Source organism: Juglans regia, chromosome 15 (genome assembly GCF_001411555.2).
Source record: "Juglans regia cultivar Chandler chromosome 15, Walnut 2.0, whole genome shotgun sequence".
In the NCBI taxonomy this organism is placed as follows: domain Eukaryota; kingdom Viridiplantae; phylum Streptophyta; class Magnoliopsida; order Fagales; family Juglandaceae; genus Juglans; species Juglans regia.
Genome location: NC_049915.1, coordinates 18,372,276 through 18,397,666, shown reverse-complemented (window position 1 = coordinate 18,397,666; position 25,391 = coordinate 18,372,276). Strand labels below are relative to the sequence as shown.

Sequence of the window (25,391 nt, the reverse complement as noted above, 5' to 3'; positions counted from 1 at the left end):
TTAGATTTCATAAGAAATATACAACAAGCTCGTGAGAAGTCATCAACAAAGGCCAGAAAATATCTATAACTTTCAATGGTTGGAGATGAAAAAGGTCCCCAAATGTCTAAATGAACCATTTGAAAGGGAAATTCTGAAACATTGGAACTGTGTAGAAATGGTAAACGTTTTTGCTTGGCAATAGGACATACAATACATGGATGATTTGTATTACATGTAGAAGTGATAGTTGGTACAACTTGAACATTCTGTAAGAAAGTTAAATTTTGGAAAGCAGGATGGCCTAAAAAAAATGTCACAGTTCAATATTATTATTGATAACGATTCCAATGAATAGAGGAATTTTTTACATGAAAAGCTGTAGCATATGTTCTATGAAAAGATTCTGGTCTTGCAATGACTTGTTGTAAGATGTAGAGGCCATCTTGTTTCTTAGCTGTGCCAATCGTCTTCTAGCAAGTGGGGTCCTGGATATAGCAGAAATTAGATGAGAAAAAAAATATACAAGAAAGCGTGGAAGTGAGCTTGCTCACGGAAATAAAATTTAAATTGAAATTTAGGACACAAAGGACATCATGAAGAACAAGGGATTGAGTGAGATTTATAGTGCCTTTATGTGAAACCAAAACATTCATACCATTTGGCAAATGAACATAAGTGTTGGTGACTGAAACCATGGAAATAAAATATGAAGTGGATGAAATAATATGATCTGTAGCCCCGATATCAAGAATCCAGGAACTAGAATTGAAAGACTGAACTGAAACAGATAGAATATTAGAAATGTTACCTGACATATGTTGAGAAGAAGAAAGATTAGAAATTACAGTAGCAACTTGAGGTGTTTGAGATGTGGAAGTAAGTAAATCAGAATTTGATTTTGGGTTAAGAAGAGCAAGGAGCTTAGTACATTGTTCTGATGTAAATGGCAACTGAGGCATTGGTTCATATGGTGCTGGATCAACATTGGAAGATAAGACATGGTTGGTAACTGCAACTTTCTGTTTGGTGCGAAAACTAGGAGGATAGCCATGAAGTTTATAACATCTGTCAACAACATGGCCAAGAATTCCATAGTGAGAACAAAGAGGCCTATCGTTCTTTACATATGGCTAAGTAAAACGAGGTGGATCAGCCCTTGCTAGGAGAGCTGTGGGTCCAGCAGAAGAGAAATTTGAAGATCCTATTATTCTTTGACTTTCTTCTTGCAGCACAAGAGAAAAAATTTTGTTAATAGGTGGTAGTGGGTCAATTAACAGAATTTGGCCACGGACATGTGAGAAACTATCATTTAATCCCATCAAGAATTGAAGGACACATTGTTGTTGTTGATATGAAATCAAAGTGCTTAAAGCACCACAAGTACAACTAGGAAATGGACAATAGTTCTAGAGTTCATCCCAAAGTGCCTTTAGATTAGTGTAATAAACACTCATAGACAAGCTATCTTGATATAGGGAAGAAATAGCATATTGTAGATGAAAAATCCGTGGGCCATTACGTTTACTGAAACGTTCTTTCAAGTCATGCAACATCTCAAACTCAGAATTGGCATAGATTACACTAGAAGCAATTTTTTTGGAGATGGAGTTCAAGATCCAAGAAAGAATCATGCTATTGCAACGATTCCAAGTAGTGAATAAAGGATTAGCAGAATCAGAGGGTGGAGAAATAGTACCATTGACAAATCCAACCTTGTTCTTAGCTGTTAACGCCATCATCATTGAGCAACTCCAGGTATAATAATTTTCTCCTGTAAGAGGCTGTGTAACGAGAATGGAACCGGGATTATCACCATGGTGAAGAAAATAAGGACTGAAAATGTCCTATGTATGGAGAGCGGGAGAAGCAATGGTGGAATGAGAGGAAGAATCTGTCATTTAAAGGTTAATCTGATACCATGATAAAAAAAACTCAAGAACATGGAGAAAAAGGCTTTCTGTATGTATTGTTATTGTGAAACTTAATACACGAGACTCTGTTTTTATACACACTTTGAATAGAGACGGGAAAGTAAGAAATACAAAAAATAACTAATTAGCTAACTAACTCCTCTACTATTAACTAATTATATTAATTACAATTTCTACAATTAATAAAGGGTAAAAATAATAAATTACATATTGATTAAATAAAAATATGTGGCGTAAGACTTCTATAAAGAATTTCAATATGCAAAATGGATTCCAGTACAATAATATTGATGATAGTGACTCTGATCTCAAACACTAGTCTACCTTATGTCTATATTCTAATTGATACCGTTTCAAGTGATCTTCCACTAACCAAAAATAAAAAAATGAATAGTCGGTAGACGTAGTGGCTTGCTCTATCGCCCTGCAGCTGGGTCCTCTACTCCAAGTGGGGGACGCTAATGGCGCACGTACGTACAGCACCAGGTTGTGAATTTACCTTAGCATGTGGGCCTGTGGCAAATGTCACTAACATTCAATTTCAGTACATGACTAGCTAGGACTTTGGATAGCTCTTGAAGTGGATAAGATATAAAAAAATAATTCGAAAAAAAATAATATTCTAATTTTCTTTTAATTTTATAAAATTTTGTTTATCTCATTTTCTAAAATACTATAAAAATCTTAACTTAAACTATTTTATTACTATTAACAAATTATCTGTATAACCAAACGAAACTTAATTAGTCATGTTGGTCATGTGATTACCTTATATATATATATAAAGGTACTTTTATAGTCACAAATAGATTTTATAAAAATAAAATCATAAATTGATTTATCTCCATGTGATACATTACATCTGTTTAATAAAAAATTTTATAATTTAACGTATAGCATCAAATCACATCAGTTTATGAATTTACTTTAATATATAAATTCTTTTGTAGTTAAAACAATTTTCTTTTTATATACATAGAAGACATTAATACTCTTGATGATTGGCACGAATTAATTAATATATATGGTCCCACAATTGATTTTAACGCCATGTTTCTCCCTAAATTATTTCTCCAATTCCTTGTTTTTAACTATATATATTTATATATAGCTGCATTATAACTTGGCAATGCTGCAACTGTGTTTGAATCGCTATGGTATATGAATATTCGCAGAGCATATATTCAAAGCAGCCAGCTTGCACAGTTGCAAGAAAACTTCTCAAAAGGGCTAGCAAATTAGCGTGTGATTAATATAGATAGTACTGCATTGTTGAAGATTTCAAATTCGGAATTTTTGATCTCGTTTATTTTCACAACTCCTCTCAACTGATCTTATTATTATAACATTTTAAAATTCTTATACAAATAAAATAAACAATTCTAAATTTTTAAATTCTAAAAAAATATAATATTAAAAAAAATATTCTAATAATATTTTATTCAACTTTTAATTTTAATCTTGAATCATTTCATCTCAACAAAAATAAATGAGACTTTAGAAATATAAATAAAGAGCAATGCTATATACAGTCCCCATTTAGAAACAACAATACAAGCCTAAAAAATTTTATCTTTAAAATTTTTTAAAATTATAAAAATATTTCTCTTAAAATGATGATTTTTTTTTATTTGATAAAGGGCTTATATATACAATTCTTACTTGAAGATCGTAAATAAAATTTCTAGTAAAATAAATATGGTGTACATTTTTTAAGATTACTATGGAGTTTTGCACCCAAACGTGCAAGCCCACCAAACCAGCCAAATTAGCCAATAGTACATCTCACCACGTGAAAAACAAATTGGGAATAAAACTTTATGACAAACATGAGTATTTTGTGACGAGATCAATTGCAAATTATTTTATTCTTCTCATGCAATAGATCAATCTCCTTTACAAGGTGATGTCCCTTACAGCAGATAGATAGTGCTATGAACAGGGAAATTCGCATTCACAAACCTAAATTAGAACGTCCTTGCCATCAGTTGCTGCATTATAAACCCGCACTACTCTAAACATGGACAGACTATTCTTTACCCAAACGAGATGAAGAAGTTTGCATGTTTTTGTAGGGATTCATGCAACAAAGTTGCTTGTTTTCTCGACCTCCATTTCCATCCTCTATGGATCCAGCTCAGTTACTTCTTAATCGTCTCTCTGCTCGGTTGTTTGGCTTTAACAGTCTCAAAGCCAAGAACAACCTCGTTTAGACCCAAGTTTGTTGATGTGTTCTTCACGTCCGTCTCTGCCACAACAACTTCAAGCATGTCAACCGTGGAAATGGAGGTATTCTCCAACACCCAACTCATCATTATGACAATCTTAATGTTTGTTGGTGGGGAGGTTTTCATTTCTATGCTTGGACTTCAATTTGCGAGGTCTAAGTTTCCCAAAAACCATCAAAGTACTCAAGTTGATCAGAACAGAGCCACTAGTACAGCTATTAACGTCAACCCTATTTCTCAAATCCATAATAATTTAAACAGAAAAAAGGAACTCGATTTGAAGGCTATTCCTCGACCAGAATCCGAGAAACCTAATCAAAACGATGTTGAACAAGGAATCATGTGCTTGGACAGTCTTAGTCTCGAGTATAACTCTGTTATGGCTTTGGGTTATGTGGTGTTAGGTTATTTATTGGTAGTTATTCTAGTTGGTTCTAGTTCAGTTTTCTTGTACATAAGCCTCGATCCAACTGCAAGAACGGTTCTAAAAAACAAGGGCCTAGATTTTACGACGTTTTCTGTGTTCTCGGTGGTTTCTTCTTTCACAAACTGCGGTTTCATCCCAACAAACGAGAACCTCATGGTTTTCAAGAAGAATTCAGGTCTCCTGCTGCTTCTCATTTCACAAATTCTTATGGGAAACACTTTGTATCCGCCATGCCTGCTATTTGTAATCTGGGTTTTGAAGAAAACCAGTAAAAGAGCAGAATTCAGTTTCATACTGAGGAATTACAGAGACATGGGATACAGTCATCTACTCTCTCTTCCTCACGCAGCTCTTCTGTTTTTGACTGTTTTTGGCTTCATATCGATAGCGATCGTACTATTTTGCTGTATGGAGTGGAACTCGGACGCCATGGATGACCTGAATTCCTATCAGAAACTCGTGGGCTCCTTGAATCAAGCTGTGAATGCGCGGCATGCGGGTGAAAGTGTCTTCGATCTCTCCAGCATCTCACCAGCAATTCTGCTGCTGTTCATCGTCATGATGTGAGTCTTCTTGATTACATTCTTTCTGGAAGCCAATAATCAAAATTTTGGAAGATGAAATGAGAATTTTTTATTTTAGATGAAAATTTAAAATATTATTTTTTAATATTATTATTATTTTAAGATTTAAAAAAATTGAATTAAGATTTAAAAAAATTAAATTATTTATAATATTTTATGTAAAAATTTAAAAAAATTATAATGATAAGATGAGAATAGAATTTTATAGTTTTAAGTTCGTTCATATGGTAGGTCAATATCCAGGATCTTTGAGCATTAATTCTTATTTGCCTCGAAAAACATTTAAAAAGCAACACTAGTGGGAAAAATTAAAAAAATTAAAGATGAAGTTTCAACTGATGTAGCATATTTTGTTTTCATAATTCTCGCGAACTCATTTTATTTTATTTTATTATTATAAATTTTAAATTTTTATATAAAATACAATAAATAATTTAAATTTTTCTAAATTTAAAATAAAAATAATATTAAAAAATATATATTTTATTTAATTTTTAATTTTAATCTCAATTCATCTAATCTATTTCATTTTATCAATTAAAATAAATGAGTTAACTTTGACTAAGTCAAATAGCTTAATATATATATATATATATATATATTTATATATTAAAAAAGTATACTAAGGTTTATTAAAATTATTTTTCATTAGACGACGACAGTAAATTATTATATGCAAAATTATGAAATAAAATCAAACCCTAATTTGATGAAACATATTCAACTTAAAAAAAGATATTTTAGCTATAAAAAGATTTTATCAGAATATATTAACAAACTAATATAGCTTGACGTGGTACATTAAATCGTAAAATTATTTTTATTAAAAAATAGATCTAACGTATCATATAAAAATACGTTAATTTATGAATTTAATTTTATAAAATTTTGTTATGACTATAAATTTATCATATTATATGAAAATATGTCAATTTATAAATTTATTTTTATGAAATTTATATATATATATATATATATATATATATATATATATATATAGTTGTAACACTTTCTCCAACTTAAATGGATGAATTATTCATTTTAGCATTAAAGTAAGTTTGCATTTGTGCGTTGGACCCACAATTGGTAATCATGCCAGAATTGGGTCTCCAATAATTTCAAAGGAATAATTCTTTGCTCCATGATCTCTTTGTAATCATCCTCCTGGATCTGTCTTGTCCTATGCTTGCATGTAAAATAACATTTACACAAGAGATTAGTCGACATAAATAACTCCAAATATTATCATTATCAATAATATTTATTAAAAAAACAATTAGTTAAATATATTATGATCCAAACAAGACTTAATTTAATACGTTCTTTTACTTTCTTTTTTCTTTTTTTCTTTTTTTTTTTCTGTTCTTTTAGGTATCTCCCACCATATACTACGTTCCTTCCAACAAAGTATCAAGATGATCAGGTGGCTTCAGAAAATGGGAAAGGAAGCCCAAATCGAAGGAAGCAGACTACTTTCATGGAGTGTCTGATGCTCTCACAACTCTCCTATTTAGTCCTATTCATCATTCTCATATGTGTAACTGAGAGACAAAAAATGAAGGAAGATCCTCTTAACTTCAGTGTCCTGAACATCATCCTAGAAGTGATAAGGTTAGCTTTCACGACCTCTCTTCATTTTAGATTTCGTTATCTCCAAATCCAATCATACCGGTTGGCATGTAATCATATTTTAAGTTATAGGCATATAAAATCATTTAAAATGTGTCACATAAACAAGTCGTATGACTGAAGATGACAAAATTTAAGATAAATTAATGATAACATTGCTCTAGACGCTCATTACATGATGTTTTACATGATCTAGATAAAAAATTATATTCTCAAATCAATGTATAGAGCACATATACATATATATATATATATATAGTAAAATGCAGCTTACACGTAATCATAATTTAATTTAAAAGATAAATTTTAAAATTTAAATGATCAGCTTATAATTTAAATTACATGAATGATGTATTACATTACTAATTATATTCATGTATGACCCAGTTGAATGTTCGAATAATAGTAACTAATTAAGATTGTGTGATGGTATGTATAGTGCATACGGTAACGTTGGGTACTCAACTGGCTATAGCTGCAAACGGCAAGTGAAACCAGATAGCTCCTGCACAGACACATGGTACGGATTTGTCGGAAGATGGAGTACCAAGGGAAAAATCATTCTCATCATTGTTATGTTCTTTGGAAAGCTTAAAAAATTCACCATGAAAGGTGGTAAAGCCTGGAAACTTTCCTAATGAATTAGGTCTTATACCCTAATTTATATATATATATATATATATGTAAGTATGTATATATATATATATATCTGTATGTATGTATATGTACATCTTCATGCAGAAAGTTACTAATTAGTTGACTTTGACAATATAAAGCAGTTAAGCTTTCAAAGTATATATATGCTTCTCTAGCTTGGAAAGAAAATTTTATATAGCTATTTATGATGCAGCAAATTAAACTTTCTTCATGTTTTGACCAATCCTGCCAGAGCCTAATTAATTAATTTAGTGGTTAATCTGTTTCTGTGTTATATACCGTTTTAGAATGTTTAAATTTCGTATACTCTTTTTAAAAAAAATTAGAATTCATTATTAAAAAATTTATTTTTTCTTATAATTTTCATATTTATCTTCCTTTTTAAAAAGAAATATACGAAATTTATATATTTTAAAATTACAAATATCATTTATCTTTTGTCAATATACCAACCCAAATCAGTTATAAATTAAAGTATATACTTCGGCCTGACATTATTTCATGTTAAAGCTGGATTAATGGAGTCAAAGCTATATCCTGTATCCTGGCATTAATATGAGAGAAGCTTCGTACGAAATTCAATTTCCTTTACTTTTACTTGGAATCCAATACGTACCCAATTTGTTAAGAAATAGTTCCTTATTAATTAGTCAACTTGCGTTGGATATTGGATTTAGATTATCCAAAATATTTACATCTAGAGCACATAATATAAGTTTGATCAATGGCAAGTTCCGATATACCTTCCTTTAGGTTCTACTCAAAGAAAGAAGTAGTGGTGAATGCATGAACACATGGATTAATGAGTATTAATGTTATATAGAGTTGTAATGCTAGATACAGTCATAGAGTACATCATGTGCAAGCATCACACACTCTATTTAAAAAATAGTGGAGTCCACCAGTAAATAATAATAATTTTTTTTTATGTGAGTTTCATATTTATCTGTTTTTTTTAATAGAAGTATGCGATGCTTTTACATTCTATAAATGTATCTAACATTTTTCTATATTAAAACAGTACTTATAGCATTTAGATCGGTTTCGGTGAATATCTCGGATGGCATTTCACTCTAAAAAAAAATGATAAGACGACTTCATATGCATTATTAATCGTGAATGCATGAGGAGATCCTGGTTTTTTTTTTTTATCTTGAAATTCCAAAATTGAAATTTAAGCATGGAAAATAATTAACACGTACGTGATCTACACCAATGAATTCAATAGCGATCAAACAATAAACACGAAGTGATGCATGGGATCAAGTCTGTTTATTAAGAAAGAATGTCTCTTGAATATTCAATGAAATTATGAAGAACGAATACAGGATCAGTGCCGTGTTTTCATTGCAGATTTACTTTTTGTTAAGATAAAATATAAATAATTAAATTTACTTCTTTTCGTTAATTTAAACTTTTGGGGTAAGGAAAGTGACATAGACCGGCGCTCCTAATCATGGAAGGCTTTGCTTCTTGTTAACAACCCGTACGTACAACATAAAAGGGTTATCATAACAACTACCTTTGATGACTAGAGGTGAATTACAGATGATTTAGGCCTGGTTTTGAAAATGAGATGAGATGATAAATTTATGAATTACAGTGAAATAATTTTTGAATAATATTAAATGGTTTGAGTTAAATGTTTTATTGGGTATTAAAAAATGAGAGAGAAAAAAGTTAATAAAAATATTATAAAGTTAAGATATTGTTATAATATAATTTTTTAATATAATTTTTGTTTTAAAATTTGAAAAAGTTGAATTATTTTTTTATATTTTGTTTGTAAATTTAGAAAAGTTATAATGATTATGCAATGGTTAGATGAAAAGTTGAATATTTAAAATTGAAAAATATTTATGTTTGTAACGCTTGAAAATAAGATGTCCGGCTTCATTTGGTTATTAAACTCATCTCAACTCATCATTATAATTTTTTTAAATTTCAACACAAAATATAATAAACAATTCAACTTTTTCAAATCCTAAGATAATAATAATATTAAAAAATAATATTCTAATAATATTTTATCATCTCAACTCAACTCAGTTCAACATCCAAACATAAATTTTCAAATATTGCCTTAGTCAGGTTTTTCTAGGAAATTATGAATGAATAATGACTACTACTGCAAGACTAAAGATTGATGCATATGTATGACTATGAAACTGAGTCCATATGGTGCTAATTTAGCTAATGATCACTAAGGTTCCGTTTGGAACTTGAGTTGAATTGAGATAATTTTAAATTGAGTTTAACATTCAAATATTTAACTCTCAAATCATTAAACTAATCTCAACTTAAAATCTCTTTATACGTGAGACTCACAATTTTTTTCAAGTCAACATATTTACAGGCGAGATCCACAAACATTTTCAACTTTACATAAATATATTCAGAATACATCACTACTATTTCTTATTTTATTATTACTTTTCACTTACTTTTTACTACTATTCATTACTTTTTACTATTATTCAATATTCTATTATTATTTTTTCATTACTATTCACAAACATTCTCAATACTTTTCAAGTATTCTCACTATCCAAATTCATCTAAACATCCAAACACATCTAAATTCATATTAAATAAGCTCCATAAATGATAAAACTCATTTATCCATTTCAATTTACTATTATTCATAAAAAAATTTAAGAGAAATGATTTGAACAAGTTTCAAATAGACAAGCTCCATAACCTTGTAAAAAAATAGATCCCAATTTAAAAAAGTGTAAAAAAAACTATTATTTATTAGTGAGACCTATTATTTTACAAAAGATTTATATAAAATTTATCTATTTAAAACTTATATCTAATATTATTCAAATTTTAATTTATCTCAATTAAACTCAATATCCGAACAGAACTAGCTTGGAAAAGAAGTCCAACCCCTTTTCTAATATTGCTCACCTAATGTTTTGGCCATAAGTTTCTTAGGTACTAGGGAGGGATTAAAAAGTCATCCAAGTCTCTTTCAAAGACAACGATTTATACATAAAATATTGAAACTAATTAACAAATATATATAATATCTTATCTATTACTACATTTTGACAGGCCTATGACTGGCTTTTCTTGTGATCCTCCATAAGAATCGAGAAGATGCGCTTTCAACTTGTTGATAGCATTCTTCTACCAAGAGACAAGATTTATATATAAGAAGGGAGGTGCTTGGTGGGGGTATTAAAAGGAAAATATATTTAATCAAGAAAAATAGCATTTATAGTCTTTTGAATGTATAAATTTCACGTATTTTTTTCAAAAAATATAGATAAATTTAGAACTTATATAAAAAATTAGTTTTTAATAATAGACTCTACTTTTCTTTTAAAAAATAAAACTCGTGCACATTAAGTTAAGATGAAAGCTGAAAGTTAAATAAAATATTGTTAGAATATTATTTTTTAAAATTATTATTGTTTTAAAATTTGAAAAAATTGAATTATTTATTACATTTTGTATGGAAATTCATAAAAGTTATAATGATGAGATGAGATGGGTTGATAACTCCTCTCAATCCAAACCGAGTTGGGGTATCGAGGGATATTTTCAGAATACCTTACAACTATTTATTATTTTATTACTACATTTCACTTACTTTTTACTACTATCGATTATTTTATTATTACTTTTTATCTATTTTTCACTACTATTCAATATTCTATCATTAATTTTTTACTGTTATTCAGAGAATACTTGAGAATACCTCACTATCCAAACACAACACTCACATATCTAAAGCCTAGGGGTGCTACCCTCTCTGTACGGGAAGGGGCCACCCCTTCCCCACACCCACCACCCCCACATGGGACGGGGGGTGGGGTTTTCACCTCCATCCCCGCCCCAGTGGGCGGGATGAAATCCGCCTTTCCTCATGTCTATTTAAAAAATAGAGTACATTTTACTAGATTTAAAAATTATTCTCAGGTCCAAAAATAATTAAAAATACATTTTAGACCCAAATTATAAATTTAAATTTTGTAAATATGACTATAACTAAATTTGCTAATGCATATTTTGTGTAAGTTGTAGTGTATTAATTTTTAAACTATATAATTTTTAAATTTGCTAGTACATAGTTTGTAAACTAGTCTAAGAAATTATAATATATATATTCATATATATACAATTTGTAAAATATATATATTTATATTTATATATAATATATATATAAACATGTAACCAGGGTAGGGGTAGGGGTAGGGTGGGGGAAATGTGAGACAGGGTTGGGCCCTTTCCACCCCCCACCCCTAACAGGGGCTCTAGATGCTAGGGGAGGGCGAGGGCAGGGCATGGGCAAAGCGGGATTGTCCGCGCCGCCATGCGGGGGCAATGTGGACGGGAGCGGGGCCTACTGCCCACCCCTACTAGAGCCTATGTTATGGAGGAAAAGGCTTTGCTTACTAAAGTATTACTTAAAATCCTTCGAATCAGCATCATCTCGTAATCACTTATACAATATCAAATAATTGGAATACAAGTAAAACATAGGACATAATTTTTCAATTATTTAATATCACGTGGAGGACAATGTTTATGTAAAGTTGTAAAATAGTTTCACCAATTTAATTAGTTGATAGCGACATCGACCTAACACTCCAATGTTGTTTTTATTTGTTATGAATTGATTTATGCTATATTTGGATGTTGAACTGAGTTGAATTGAATTGAGACAAAAGTTAAAAGTTAAATAAAATATTATTAGAATATTATTTTTTAATATTATTATTATTTTAAAATTTGAAAAAGTTGAATTATTTATTATATTTTGTATTGGAATTTGGAAAAGTTATAATAATTAGATAAAATAAGTTGAAATGGATTTGGAATACAAACTGGCATGCCCCGTTTGAATATATAAACGGCTTCATCTAATATAATCTCATTTCATCACATTATTATAATTTTTTTAAAATTTACACATAAAATATAATAAATAATTTAATTTTTTCAAATCTCAAAATAATAATATTAAAAAAATAATATTTTATTTAATTTTTATCTAAAATTATTTCATCTCATCTCATCTCGTAGCCTTATAGTCATCCACTTGTATAGAAAGGAGTGTGATTTTCCGCAAGAAAACAATAAGGATGGAAAATTCAAACCCGACCACTAGTGGGAAACGTTGTATTCATTGTTGAAAGCATTCCCCTTCGGCAAGTAGAATTGTACTTTACTAACTATAGCTCTCTAACCGGGGAAGGTTGTTTCTTCCTTCACAGCCCCCATGTCCATTAATATATACAACTACATGCAGAGAGTGACGAGTATCCTTCTGTCCTCTTTTATCTCTCTTCCTTATCTCTTTCAAATTTCAATGCCTTTACAGGGTACCTGCTAATCACCTTCTTCCTCTTCTTCTTCTTCCTTTCTTGATTTTTCATTCTTGTTTCTCTATCTCTCTTTTTTTTTTTTTGGTGGTTGCAGAGGAGGCTGGCGAGCAACTTCTGGTGGTGTTCGACGGAGATGAAGATCGGAAGAAGTTTCGGATACGTAATCTGACCAAGCAATCAGAACCGGCGGGGGTTCCTATACTGAACGGGATAAACGTGGATATTCCGGAGGGAGTGATCCTGGGGATCATAGGGCCAAGCGGGAGTGGGAAATCGACGTTGTTGAGAGCCCTGAACCGGCTGTGGGAGCCACCTCTGGGTACTGTTTTTTTGGACGGTCGTGATATCCGCGAACTAGATGTGCTTGCTCTTCGCCGTAAGGTCGGCATGCTCTTCCAGCTTCCTGCTCTCTTCGAAGGTAATCTGTGGATAAGTCATGTGGTACCGTTTCCGAAGACATAAGATCATCGATCTGCATATGTATCTACGTATTTACGTAATATGATCTTAAATACTTTGGATTATGGATTTCATATTTGCATAATTATGAATAGTTTTTTTACAAATTTGAAGATGTATTGTCCACTCACAAATATTATTTTACTATTTTTTCTCTCTTATACTACAAATATTATTTTACTATTCACTCTACAAATATTATTTAATTATTCACTATACAAATGTTATTTTACAAATGTAATAGGTGTTACTTACAAAATGTATAAAAAATAATAATTTTTGAAAAAATTAATAATAATAATATTTTATTATTATTTTATCTCAAAAATATATAATTTAATACGAGAATTTTTCATGATATGCAGAATTAATGTCTAAAAGATGTGAATTTACACGTGTAGAAAAACCAATACTAATGCTGTGTGTGTATCATGGATATCAACTTTGTCAGGCACAGTAGCGGACAACATTCGATATGGACCACAGTTGATAGGAAAAAGGCTGAGTGATGACGAGGTTTTCAAGTTGCTGAGGCTTGCAGACCTTGATCCCTCTTTTCTGAGCAAGCCTGGTGGAGAACTCTCTGTGGGTCAAGCTCAAAGAGTTGCTCTTGCTAGAACCCTAGCTAATAAACCAGAGGTAATTATAACCAGAAATGCTTTAGTCTATGCAGAAATTTTACTACAAAGAACTTAAAAAATTGACACAACTTGACGTAAGATGTTAGATTATAAAGTTCTTTTTATTGTAAAGTAAATCTAACATTTTATGTCAAGCGACGTCTCAATTATAAGCATGATATTTGGAACATGTCATGCTATAGAATCTGATGGTTTGCTCTTCTCTATTTCTCAAAGGTTTTGCTGCTGGACGAGCCAACAAGTGCGTTAGATCCAATATCGACAGAAAACATAGAGGATGTCCTGGTGAATCTAAAGAAGAAACAGGGAATGACAGTTATAATGGTGTCTCACTGCATCAAACAGATTCAGAGGATTGCTGATATTGTGTGTCTCCTTGTGAATGGTGAGATTGTTGAGGTGTTAAAACCTGATCAACTCTCAGAAGCCAAGCATCCTATGGCACAAAGGTTTCTTCAGCTCAGTTCATAAAGTCCGTTTTTTTTTTTTTTTTGTTTGAACTGTTGGATACTTTTCTTTGTCCAAGCCTCGTGGTTATGGAGTTGTCTTGATGGAATTACCATGTATAAAGACTTCAGCTTTGCTTAATTTTATTGTTTAACTAATGACAGTGTCAGAATTGGGGTTCAGAATTCCATAAACCAAGTTCTCAGCTTTGGCTTCTACTTGCCTTCACCTGGTTTCTCATCCCTCAAAAACTTCAAAGAATTTGGGAAAATTGATTTGTATTTATAACTAAAATCATAATACCTACAATTATAAGATTTATATATATATACTAGCAGTGGTTTAACGTGCAAAGCACGTTTGTCACATTTGCCTAAGTGGAAGAAAAAACTAATTTTTTGAAAACAATATGTCTAAACAGCAAATAAAGTGTGATTGATCCTTACATGCAGCACAAAGTTTTGAATAATTGAATTAGTTGTTAGTTCACAATCATCCAGATTGAAAGAGTACATAAGATTGATTAGTAAATAGTCTAATGCATAGGAGCATAAAACCTAATATAAGTAAGAATATATGACTTTCTATCTTTCTCTACTTTAATAAGAAGAGTTTGTTCTAACAGCATAATTTCTATGAATTTCTCTACATTTCCTTTGGATTGATCATTTGTATGTGAAAGACCAATTACGATCACGTGATAAAAGCTTTGCATGGAAGTTTCAGCTCTACAAATTAACCATATTTGATGGTAAAGATCAATGCATGCATGTCATGTTATCTATAACTATGCAGAAGATGTAGTGAGCTCATATGAAGCAAATCCATCCTCCCTGTTCTTGCTCTCACTTTCTTTTATCATTAAAATAAGTCTCTTATATTTTGGAAGCCCCAAAAATATTATAATTGTAAAAAATTATTTTATCTAAATGATTTTAGTTAATTAAGAATATTATGAGATTTAAATTATGTTAAAAACTCTAATTATTTATATGGTTTTACTTTCTTAAAAATATTTAGTAAAACTTCATAATTTATTTAATGATAAAATATTAGTATTTTATAAATTAAAGTTGATTTTAAATGTATGATATAATATTTATATTTTAATTATCTATTTTAAGTGAGTTTATTTTCTGTGTTTTAACTTCCACCGTTGGATCAAATTTGGAGACTCAAGATGAAGGATTGAGATTTATAAGCCCAAACCATAACTTTTCCCCTAACTTTTCCCTCTTCCCTCTCTCTCCTCCCTTCCTCCAGCCACATGCCCCTCTCCCTCTCGATCTCTCTTCTCCTTGACTCCTCCCAGCGCTGCCAGCCTCCATTATCGTGTCACCACCAAGTCCAATCATCGGTAACCTTCCCCACGTTGTGAGCAGCTTCTCCCACGAGCTTCAACAACCACCTATTCCACACAGTGCAGCTCCTCGATCTGCCTCCCTCTCTCACGAAGCATTTCTCTATCTCTCGAGTTCTTGCCGTTGCATGGCCTAGATCTGCCACCAACAGCCCACGACGCCACCACTAGCCCTCCATGACACCTCCCTTACTCCGCCATGCCCAACGGAGCCTCTACCTCTCCCTTGCTCTGTTGTGAGATAATTTTGTGATGATTTACGTTAATTTTGTGATTATGTACAATTACAGTGATTTTATGATTGTCAATGACGATTCTGATGATTTACGATAAAGTGAAAGAAAAAAGTATCAAACAAAGATACTGTTCATTCCTATTCATTTTGGTTATAGCGACTTTTAAGATATAAGAAATGGTTATAGCAACTTTTAAGATATAAGGGATATGTATGCATTGCAATATAAAAGTGATTACAAGTTGAATCAAGTTTTATAATAATTTGTTCGCGAATATTAATATATGAATTGTATTGCTCTACATTTGATATTAGACTATTCACGATGCCCTTTTATATGGAATATTCTTGTTCATGCAAGAACTTTCCATTTTAGGCCCTAGGCTCATTGAAAATCCTTGGAAAAATGTAAAATCATTGCATTTTGATAGTGGTTATTTGTAATTGGGATTCATAAAATATATTTCAAAAAATGGAGGCGTGCAACTTTCTTTACAGACATGATAAATTACATACCGGTATGATTCTATGAAATGTTAATAATGTTATGTGCTAAGAGATTAGGAATCGACTCTCTCTGGAATTTGGACACGTGTATACCACACCCACCTGCCAGTGATTTTGTTTTTCTCATCTTATTGAGAGAAGTTCGTAGAAATTCAAGACTCCAATCATATAATTAATTGATGGACATTGTTAACGTGAACAATTTAAAAGATTCTTCTCCATCTTGAATGTTTGGATCCTTCATATCCTTAAAGATACTGGCAATGTTCCCTCCCTCCCTCCCCGTTTCACTGTAGCACAACTAAGTAGAATAGTTAAAATTATGTTAGTAAAGATGTTGCACCAACCAAATCAAAGCATGAACTAAGCTCTTGAATTTGTAGAATACCACCAGCCTCCAAAATTTTCCTGGAAAAAGCATTACTCCAACAAGAAAGAATTCAAACCAATTAGACCAGAAAGAACCTTCTACAATAACAAAATGATTTTTGGGGGGCTCTTACCTTAACAGATTAGACCAGAAAGAACATGCTGTATTAACTTAAAAAAAATATACACTGATAATTTCCAAATATATGACTACATACAAGGTCAGCAACAGAACCTTGACATTTTGGGGAGGAATTTGAGCATCCGTTTCGCAGCACTGCACCGAACAGAAAAAAACTCCCATGGAATTTCCATTGGAGAAACATCTAAATCAAAATCATGCACTGTATGAAATAAGTTATAGTAGGTTAGGACCGTTAGGTTGCCATCATCGGGGTGATTTCAAAATTCTGGTGACACGGATAACTCTTCTCAAAGCTCTTTTCTCGAGGATCCATGCAACAAGAGATAACCAAAGGGAAAAATGTCAGTGTACATCAGTGCCCCCAAGAAGCTTACGAGTCATTCAATAAGCTCTTGTGTGGGCACTGGGCGTTCTACATACTCTCTCTCTCCCCTTTTGATGAGCCTGCATAAGCTCTTGTTACTGTAAATTTGGTATACCCTACCATCGAGGGTGCTAACCGAGTCATTCAATAAGCTCTTGTGTGGGCACTGGGCGTTCTACATACTCTCTCTCTCTCTCTCTCTCTCCCCTTTTGATGAGCCTGCATAAGCTCTTGTTACTGTAAATTTGGTATACCCTACCATCGAAGGTGCTAACCTATTTTAATATATCCTATTGACTATCACTTTCGCTTTTTTCTATACATGTCAATTTAATAGATAACACAAAAAACTCACGTCATACTAAACATGGACTTGGAAAAAAATATCATCAGCTAGAAATACTTCTGAGCATATAATATCCATTTATTTGCTGGTACCTTGCATCCCAAACACTAGAAAATACTCCCAATAAAACTTAATAAGCACTACAGAATCTGTATTTTCTCTATCTTGCACCTCAAATTGCTTCAAACTCCAAAGATGATTCCTTGGGAGATAAAGGCATATTAATCCATCTAGGTGTCTCTTAATCTTTGTTCAGTTTCAAAGCATTTGCCCTGCCCACAAAATTTGTAAAAGGTACCTAAAAGAAAAGGGCTACCAAATAATAAGCTCCTTTTTTAGTGTAGTCAGGCACGGAGGGACAGCATATTTCATATGGTTAAGAATTGACCCTTTCTCTGCGTAGGAGGGGCTGGCTGTCACACGTTGACTTCCATCAAATAAAGACTCCGACGACAACCATAGTTCTCAATGCACCAAATGAGATAAAAAGGTTGGAATCCATTTTCTTTACCCTGAAATTCATTAATGTAAGCAGCGTCCTAGCTCCAAATTAATCGGTGTGTATCCTCTTAAGAAACCATATCCTAACTATTTCAGCAACTGGATAGCCAGCCACTAAGAACCTACAGAATTTGAACCATTTCTACTTTCAAAATTCAGTCTACTCAGTAGGGAAGGATAAAATACCCTCATTTTGAAAGGAAGAAAAACAAGTATCCAACTGGAGATATGATTTTACAGCGAATGAATTTATATAGAATTAGCACTCATTCCAATAATGTTCATATTTGCGATGGCCAACGATGTGGTAAGAGAAAAACTAGTTTCTACGTCTAGTATCCAGAATTCTAGAGTCATGAGGCAATACAAAGCAAATGCGAAAGTTTGTCCTCAAGCATAATATAGCATGCCATTGTTGTGAACGTCTTCCATATAGGACCACTGGGTAGAGTATCAGTAATTCTGTTACCGTAAGATGAGACCAAATGTTTCAATAGCAATAGCCTATGCTAAGGAGAAGATAGTTCAATCATCAAACAAGAATAATCACCAAGAATCAAACAATATCCAGATGAAGCAAGCAAGAACCTTTTAATAGGACAGGAGGAAAGAGTACCTTAGATGTTCCGTGAGTATCTCCGTATTTCAAACCCACATGTCAGATGCTTGTAAGCCTTTTGCCAACGTTCCCCGTGGTGCCAAATGGAGTATTGGAAATGCCTTAAGCAGCTTCAATAACAGCATACTGCTTTGAAAAAACGCCCATAAGTTCTAAAGAACTGATGCATGTGCCATGGTCATTGTTTCTCAATGCAGACAAATAACATTGTCAATTTTAAACAGTAAATAAGCCCATTCCTTTCCATCATTTCAGTTTGAATGGTCAACATTCTTCTGTACATGACAACATTCCATTCCATTAATTGCTCAAATAATTTTTTTTGATAAGTATTAATTGCTCAAATAATTCCCTAGAGGCTACAGTTTGTTGTTCTTTAGATTGCACTAACCACCCCCAAACCCTATCAAAATGCCACAAACTCTAGCAGCAACCACCAATGCAGATTTACATAACCAACAGCATTACATTTTCCCATCTTTACCTCAGATATAATCCGACAGCAGTTTGCTATCTACAAGTTTGACAGTTGAAGCCACCCAAACACCTTCATCTTAAAATATTTAAGAAAAATTATCAAAGGGACACGCAACAAAACAAGACTCACAAGATTTTCATTACCTATGGCTTTCTCTCGAGCATCATTCATGTGCATTAACTTTTCCATGATTTACACATTTTGTGAAGCATAAATATGAACAAAAAAGGAATGGAATGACAGTAGTAGTAAGACCCTAATAATGGCCTTAGTTAAGAAAAGAATTAACCTACAATATTGTCATATAGACATGTAATAATTATCATATATACACATGCCCGTGCTCATATAGTAATTGAAAGTAGATGTCAGTTATATTGAGAACTAGAGTCCACAAACATAATAAATAAAAAACATAGTCCTTTCCTTGCGTGTTATGAACTTATAATCAACATTAGTCGAGAAACATTAAAGAAAATACATGTAATGCAATTAATGCACCAGAATTTGCATCAACTTTACAATATATTGTAAATACAATACTTTTCCAAACTTGTAGGAGGCTACTTGCATGGTGACAAATGTAGTGATGGTTAAAGCACACTTAAGCACAGATCGCCAAGGTTGAATCACTTCCTGGCCAAAAGCAAAGCATCTTTACAAAAGTGCACTTTTGGCACTTATTGTGTGGGCTTACTGCGCAAAGAAGCGCACTTTTGTAAATTTTATCAAAAACATTATAAAATATTAGTTACTTATAAAAAAAAAAAAAACATTATAAAATATTAGTTTGACACCAAGAAAAAATATAAACAAATATTCGTAAGTATTTCGGTTATAATGAAGATCATTTATGTATATGGCACATGTCATATGTAATGGCTTATCAAAGAAATGTTACTATATGCAATGTTTATGCTTTGAACTCAATATGATGGTCCAAGTTAGCTTTCTAGATGAATTGATATTTGATTGCTTATGTTAGCATAGAAGTCGATACCTGTAATACTTACGCTTCTTTGGCCATGGCCTTTTTGTAATATTTTGATTCAACCATGGATTGTAGCTCAAGTATGAAAACTTAGTTGTACTTAATTTTCATGTTGCTTTATACCTTAATAGACCGAGTTAATAGGATAAATATATTACCATCACAAGAAAATTTTATTAAATGTTGTATTTTAATTTTATGTAATTAGTTGTACTTGATTTTCATGTTGCATAATACCCTAACAAACTGAATTAATAGGCTAAATGTATCATCATCTTGTTTTAAGCCAGTTTTTTCAATTGTTTTTTATTGACTTTTTGTTATTAGACATCTTTAAATGTGCACCTTGCACCTAGGCTCTAGACAGCATTTGTGCTCAAGTCCACCTAGTGCTTTCACTAATCCTTCAACGTCCTCATCCTACAAATGCTTGCACTCGACGCACCAACCCACACAAGCCCTTGCAGAGAGGTAGATATTTCAACCTCTCATATCCATATGTGGCATTAAGTTCGCAAGATCTATCAATTCCTTCAACATCTACATCCCTATGAATGTGATGCTTGGTAGGGCTGAAAACTGATGGGATCAGCACAGTTTCGGTGCCAAACCGACGTTGCACCGACGTCTACCATGAGAGCTCAGAACTGGCCGAAACTGGTTGATTGGGGAGAGAAAACCAATATTCTCGGTCTCGACACGGTGTGATTCAATTCTTCGGTCTGTCATTGGCATCTCTGTGACAGAGAAGGGATGCCGCGTCATCTGACATGAGAGTTTAGAAGAAAATTCCAGATGAGGAAACAATGTGAATTGAAAAAGATGAGGAAACAATGTGAATTGAGAAAGAAGACACGGGGAAGAATAAGAAGAAGAAGAAAGGGAGGTTATTAATCTATTTTGGAACGGCGCCGTTCTATTATGTTTTTTTTTTTTTAACTTCCAGGCCCTAAAACGAGACTGTTTCACTCATTTAAATAAAACAACGCCGTTTCATTTACATATATTTCAAAATATATATATATAAACGATCGGCCAGTTTAGTAGTTTTTCTGGTTCAAACCAGCGCCAAACTGGCCGACATCGATTTTCATATATTCCTGCCACACGTCGACCGGTTCCCTGCCGATTTTGGCCGGTTCTGTGCTCCAACGGCTGGTCTGAGTCTAAGCCGGCCGGTTTTCTCGATTGTTGTACAACCCTAATGCTTGGAAATCTAGATTCCTAAGAATGTGACTAAATTCACATTTGCAAATAATTGAAAATATGATAGGATTCCCTGCAATTGACATTCCCACATTTGGTTTATTCCTAATAATTGTGGAGGAACCATTTGGTTTTCCCCCAAAATATCCTTCTATATTTTAGTTGAACTACGAAGGTTTTTTTTTTTAAATATTTCTTTGTTTTTTTACTCCGACAAATAAAAAAAAAAACCAACCATGATCTGGTGTTTGTGGATCATCTACTGTTACATTGTGAGGTTGCTAGGTTTTTGTGGAATGAGATCCTTAACCGGATTGGTGCGGCAAGGGTTCTGCTTGGAAGAGTTGTGGATATTTTTTAAGTGTTGGACAGGTTTTGGTAATGTTCACATTACCACTGTGAAAAATTATCCCTAATTGTATTACGTGGTGATTGTGGGTGGAGAGAAATAAGGGGCGTTCGAAGAATGGGAGCATTACCTGGATGAGCTGAAGAGATTTTTTTTTAACACTATTATCCTGGACTTCGGCCATTATATGTAATGGGTACAACTTTCATAATTTGCTCGTATCCATCATTAGTGCTTAGTGGTAATTAGGCTTATTTTGCCTTCCCATGTATTTGGGCTATGCCTTTTTCTATTAATAAAGTTTTACTTTTGCTTATAAAAAAAATCTAACATTAACATAAAATTTCTTGATCAAACAGTAGCATGAAAGTTCATTAAACCAAATGGTGTCCAACAAAAAGCATCCAAAAAAAAAGTTACAAACTCAAACAAGTTAATAAAAAAATTAAAAAACCATTTGCTAAGGATGAATGTCATGCATGACATATATAAAGAAAACACCCATGCATTTGCAAGAACTTGAACAACAGTCATATTTGTAGTCACCGGGCAAATTAAAAAAAATAATCGGACTTATGTATTAGCTATCAGTAAGTGGATTCCCTTTCATAAACCCATCAAAATATATAAGAACACAAAAAAATAAAGTATAAAAACACATCCAAATTCAAGGGATGCAAAAAGGCTCAAAGAACATAGGTATAAAACGAAACTTAATTTCTTTGAGGAACTTGATGTATAGTTGCTACATGTATATGGAGCTTTTTTTTTTCAAAAAAAAGAAAAGAAAAATAACAGAAACAAAAACCTGCAAACTAGTTTTTGTTCTTTCACATGGTTGGGTCTTCCCTTGCTAATCCTAGTTGTATTGTACCATTACATGTAGTTATAGCATTTCATAAACCATGAAGAACGTTTTTTTTTTCTTTTTTTATCGGTAAACAAATTTTTATATCTTCCAAAAGAGAAAATCTTGGAAGAACCTTCATTCTGAGGCATGAATCTCCCGCATTATCGATAGCAGCATGTCATCCCCCACAATAGATCGCAAACGGTTCACAAAAACATCTCTGGCCATCTTCCGAGCCTGTTACAACCCATAAGCACGTATGAAAAATCCACCACTTCTATTTCCAGACTCTATATGCTCGTTGCAAAATGAGAAAGCCGCTACTTACCCTATATGTGTCATACAAAGTCGTGGCTGCGTGAACTTCTGAGGGAGGGAGGAACTTATTAATCCTCGAAAATAATTTGGAAAATGGATACTTCGCCGATCCTCTCAACTGGCCTGAAAATAATAGCAAAAGTAAAACTTTTAGAACATGGAAGTAAAATTACAGAAGCCCCACGTCATGCACGCTCATTTAAGTATATGATTTTATTTTTTTATCCTTATAATTCATATTTTAATCGAATAAAAAAATATATATATTTTTAAGTGAGTGTACGGAACTTATGTTTAGAATTTTTCGTTAAAAAAAAAAAAAAGAACAAGATTGAAGCATTGATACCTGAAACGTGATCAGAAGATTTGTAGCTCACAACACACACAGGTAGGATGTGCCTGTTCATGTTGGTGCTCCATACGACATAGCGTTTAGGATTCTTCGGATTATCTGCACCTGTATCAAAATCCAAACTAGAAGGATGGCATTGCTGAGACCCCGCCTCGACCCTTTCGACACTTCCCAATATAACCCGGCACAATACCACATGCTTTTGCCCATCATCATCAGACTCCGATTCCAGTGCACTGAAACACAGGCAACCCAACCACCGTCAACAAGTTCTCGCTAACTTACCAAAAAATGAACTTCAATTCAGAACAGAAACAAAAGTTACCTTAAATGGGGGAAGCCCACAGGAGAGAAGTATATACCAATTCCATAAGTTCCCGACCCTGAAACCTTGCTTGGCACCGAAAACCCATGTGCTAAAAGTTGCGCTACGACTTTGGCTGAAGCTCCATACCACGCATACACGGTATTTGACGCACCACGAGCAGCTTTGGTGGTCTCATTCTGCCTCTGAAAAACTTCGAGACGAGCTCTCTCCAACGGCCCAGTGCGCGTACACTGGTGAACTGCGGTAATGGTAGCGCCGTGATCGATCTTCCTGATCCCAGCCATGAACAAATTGCTAATCACCGAGTAAGCTTGTTCTCCTGGGCTCAAAAGCTTCGCATTCGGCCAGCTAGATGTTTCTGAATCGGCGGTCGTTAAACGCGGCCGTTTTGAGGAATCCCCGTCTCGCTTTTTCGATGAACTTACCTCAGTCTCGTCCTCATTCGGACCCAATTCATGTTCCACCCCCTTTCTCTTGCCCCTTTCCCCGCAAATTCGAATCTCGATCTCAATTTTCTGAACTCCGAAATTCTCCACCGGGCCGTTCTCATTAGTGCTATCCAGATCTTCGCTGACGAACACTTTGGGGAAAAAGAACTTACCATTTTCGTCAATCCAAGCAATAGACCACCGACTACCTGACCCCAAATCTATCTGCAACATGCGAAGAAAATCAAAGATATACTTGGCCCCTCCAATCGATGATTCGACCATTGGCCTACCCTCCAAGAACGACGGTCGAATATTCTCGAGAACCTCGCTCGGGAAATCGATCCACGAATCAACCCGGTAGAACATGAACCGGACCGGTGCGCCGCTCCGCCCGAAGTTGGATTCATTTTGTGTCCCAATCCGGGCCGAACAACAATCCGATTGATGCTCACAGCGATTGGTTACCAAAGGCGACGACGAAGAAAGATGCAGCGGAACCCTAACCTTAATAGTTTCCGCCATCTTCCTCTCTTCGGCTGTGGGGCACGTCGTTCGCGAAGCCATGGGATTCTACAGCCTTCGTCGCTCAAAACACTCCACGAACAAGAGATTTGAGAAACAAAACCTGCTAGAATCGAAAAGCTGTGAACGCTTCCTATCCCTATTTATAGGCGTTCTTCGGAAAGATCTACTTTGACTCTAAATTACTAAAATCTCCCTCCTTCCCGCAAAATTTTATTTTAATCATTTTAGGATAAAAACACATAATTTAGATTTTATTTGAAAGAATTAGATATTTTGTAAAGAATATGATATAATTATTCGTATTATATTTTTACATTTTATATCAATTGTTCAAGTTCTTTTACAATGTAAGAATACAATTTATCTTAAAAACTTAAAAACTTAAAATAAAAAAAATAAATTTAATTATTTATATTATATTCTTAATATTTTTTTAAAACATCTCATATAACAGTTATATTAGCAACGATCATCAATATTTTTTAAATTTTTATAAAATTTAAAAAGATTTGAGTTTTTTATAGAAGAAAATTCAAATTCTTGAAAAAAAATTATTTTTGATATTGACTGTTGAATATAATTATCAAATCGGAAGTTAAATATCATTTTTTTAATTTAAACATATGCTTATGCAATCTGATTTATTGCAAAAAAAGAAAAAATTCAAAAAAAAAAAAGAAACGAGAAACTACAACATTATCTTATTATGTTAACACAGCGGAATTTAATAATTTGAGATCAAATTTTATTAAAAAAATAATTATTATTATTAAATAATGTGGCATAAAAAAAA

The 25,391-nt window shown here is 32.9% G+C and overlaps 3 protein-coding genes across 8 annotated transcripts; 2 read left to right on the top strand and 1 right to left on the bottom strand.

Moving 5' to 3' along the window:
- The first annotated feature begins 3,868 nt into the window (after positions 1-3,868).
- LOC108993092 (sodium transporter HKT1) lies at positions 3,869-7,428 on the top strand. The gene is made up of 3 exons (XM_018967855.2): positions 3,869-5,131; positions 6,524-6,763; positions 7,221-7,428. The coding sequence occupies exons 1-3, from the start codon at positions 3,963-3,965 to the stop codon at positions 7,417-7,419; spliced, it is 1,608 nt and encodes a 535-aa protein (XP_018823400.1). The 5' UTR covers positions 3,869-3,962; the 3' UTR covers positions 7,420-7,428.
- A 5,180-nt stretch (positions 7,429-12,608) lies between these two features.
- Positions 12,609-14,518, top strand: LOC108993149 (ABC transporter I family member 17-like). Its single transcript, XM_018967935.2, has 4 exons — positions 12,609-12,774; positions 12,872-13,195; positions 13,688-13,875; positions 14,094-14,518. The coding sequence occupies exons 1-4, from the start codon at positions 12,672-12,674 to the stop codon at positions 14,346-14,348; spliced, it is 870 nt and encodes a 289-aa protein (XP_018823480.1). The 5' UTR covers positions 12,609-12,671; the 3' UTR covers positions 14,349-14,518.
- Positions 14,519-16,875: 2,357 nt separating this feature from the next.
- LOC108993148 (probable inactive poly [ADP-ribose] polymerase SRO3) lies at positions 16,876-24,703 on the bottom strand. Of its 6 annotated transcripts, none has more exons than XR_001996466.2 (6): positions 23,640-24,703; positions 23,309-23,550; positions 22,973-23,085; positions 22,778-22,881; positions 19,255-19,323; positions 16,876-18,896 (listed from the first exon to the last, which is right to left on the bottom strand). XR_001996466.2 is itself a non-coding variant. In XM_018967930.2 (5 exons), the coding sequence occupies exons 1-4, from the start codon at positions 24,635-24,637 to the stop codon at positions 22,780-22,782; spliced, it is 1,455 nt and encodes a 484-aa protein (XP_018823475.1). In that variant the 5' UTR covers positions 24,638-24,703; the 3' UTR covers positions 16,876-18,896; positions 22,778-22,779. The 6 variants fall into 6 exon arrangements, 4 of the variants coding, with proteins under 4 accessions (XP_018823475.1, XP_018823478.1, XP_018823477.1 ...); XR_001996467.2 differs by lacking the exon at positions 19,255-19,323 and having other exon boundaries at positions 16,876-17,072; positions 18,768-18,896; XM_018967930.2 differs by lacking the exon at positions 19,255-19,323.
- Between the last annotated feature and the right edge of the window lie 688 nt (positions 24,704-25,391).

What these genes read in the sequence shown, in the direction of transcription:
- LOC108993149 (XM_018967935.2), top strand. Translation starts at nt 12,672, where the DNA reads ATGTCCATTAATATATACAACTACATGCAGAGAGTGACGAGTATCCTT. An exon ending in GCTTCCTGCTCTCTTCGAAG is followed by an intron (nt 13,196 to 13,687) that starts GTAATCTGTGGA and finishes CAACTTTGTCAG; the next exon opens with GCACAGTAGCGGACAACATT. An exon ending in CCCTAGCTAATAAACCAGAG is followed by an intron (nt 13,876 to 14,093) that starts GTAATTATAACC and finishes TATTTCTCAAAG; the next exon opens with GTTTTGCTGCTGGACGAGCC.
- LOC108993148 (XM_018967930.2), bottom strand. Translation starts at nt 24,637, where the DNA reads ATGGCTTCGCGAACGACGTGCCCCACAGCCGAAGAGAGGAAGATGGCG. An exon ending in GTGGGCTTCCCCCATTTAAG is followed by an intron (nt 23,551 to 23,639) that starts GTAACTTTTGTT and finishes CCTGTGTTTCAG; the next exon opens with TGCACTGGAATCGGAGTCTG. An exon ending in ATCTTCTGATCACGTTTCAG is followed by an intron (nt 23,086 to 23,308) that starts GTATCAATGCTT and finishes TATTATTTTCAG; the next exon opens with GCCAGTTGAGAGGATCGGCG.
- LOC108993092 (XM_018967855.2), top strand. Translation starts at nt 3,963, where the DNA reads ATGAAGAAGTTTGCATGTTTTTGTAGGGATTCATGCAACAAAGTTGCT. An exon ending in CTGCTGTTCATCGTCATGAT is followed by an intron (nt 5,132 to 6,523) that starts GTGAGTCTTCTT and finishes CTGTTCTTTTAG; the next exon opens with GTATCTCCCACCATATACTA. An exon ending in ATCATCCTAGAAGTGATAAG is followed by an intron (nt 6,764 to 7,220) that starts GTTAGCTTTCAC and finishes TGGTATGTATAG; the next exon opens with TGCATACGGTAACGTTGGGT.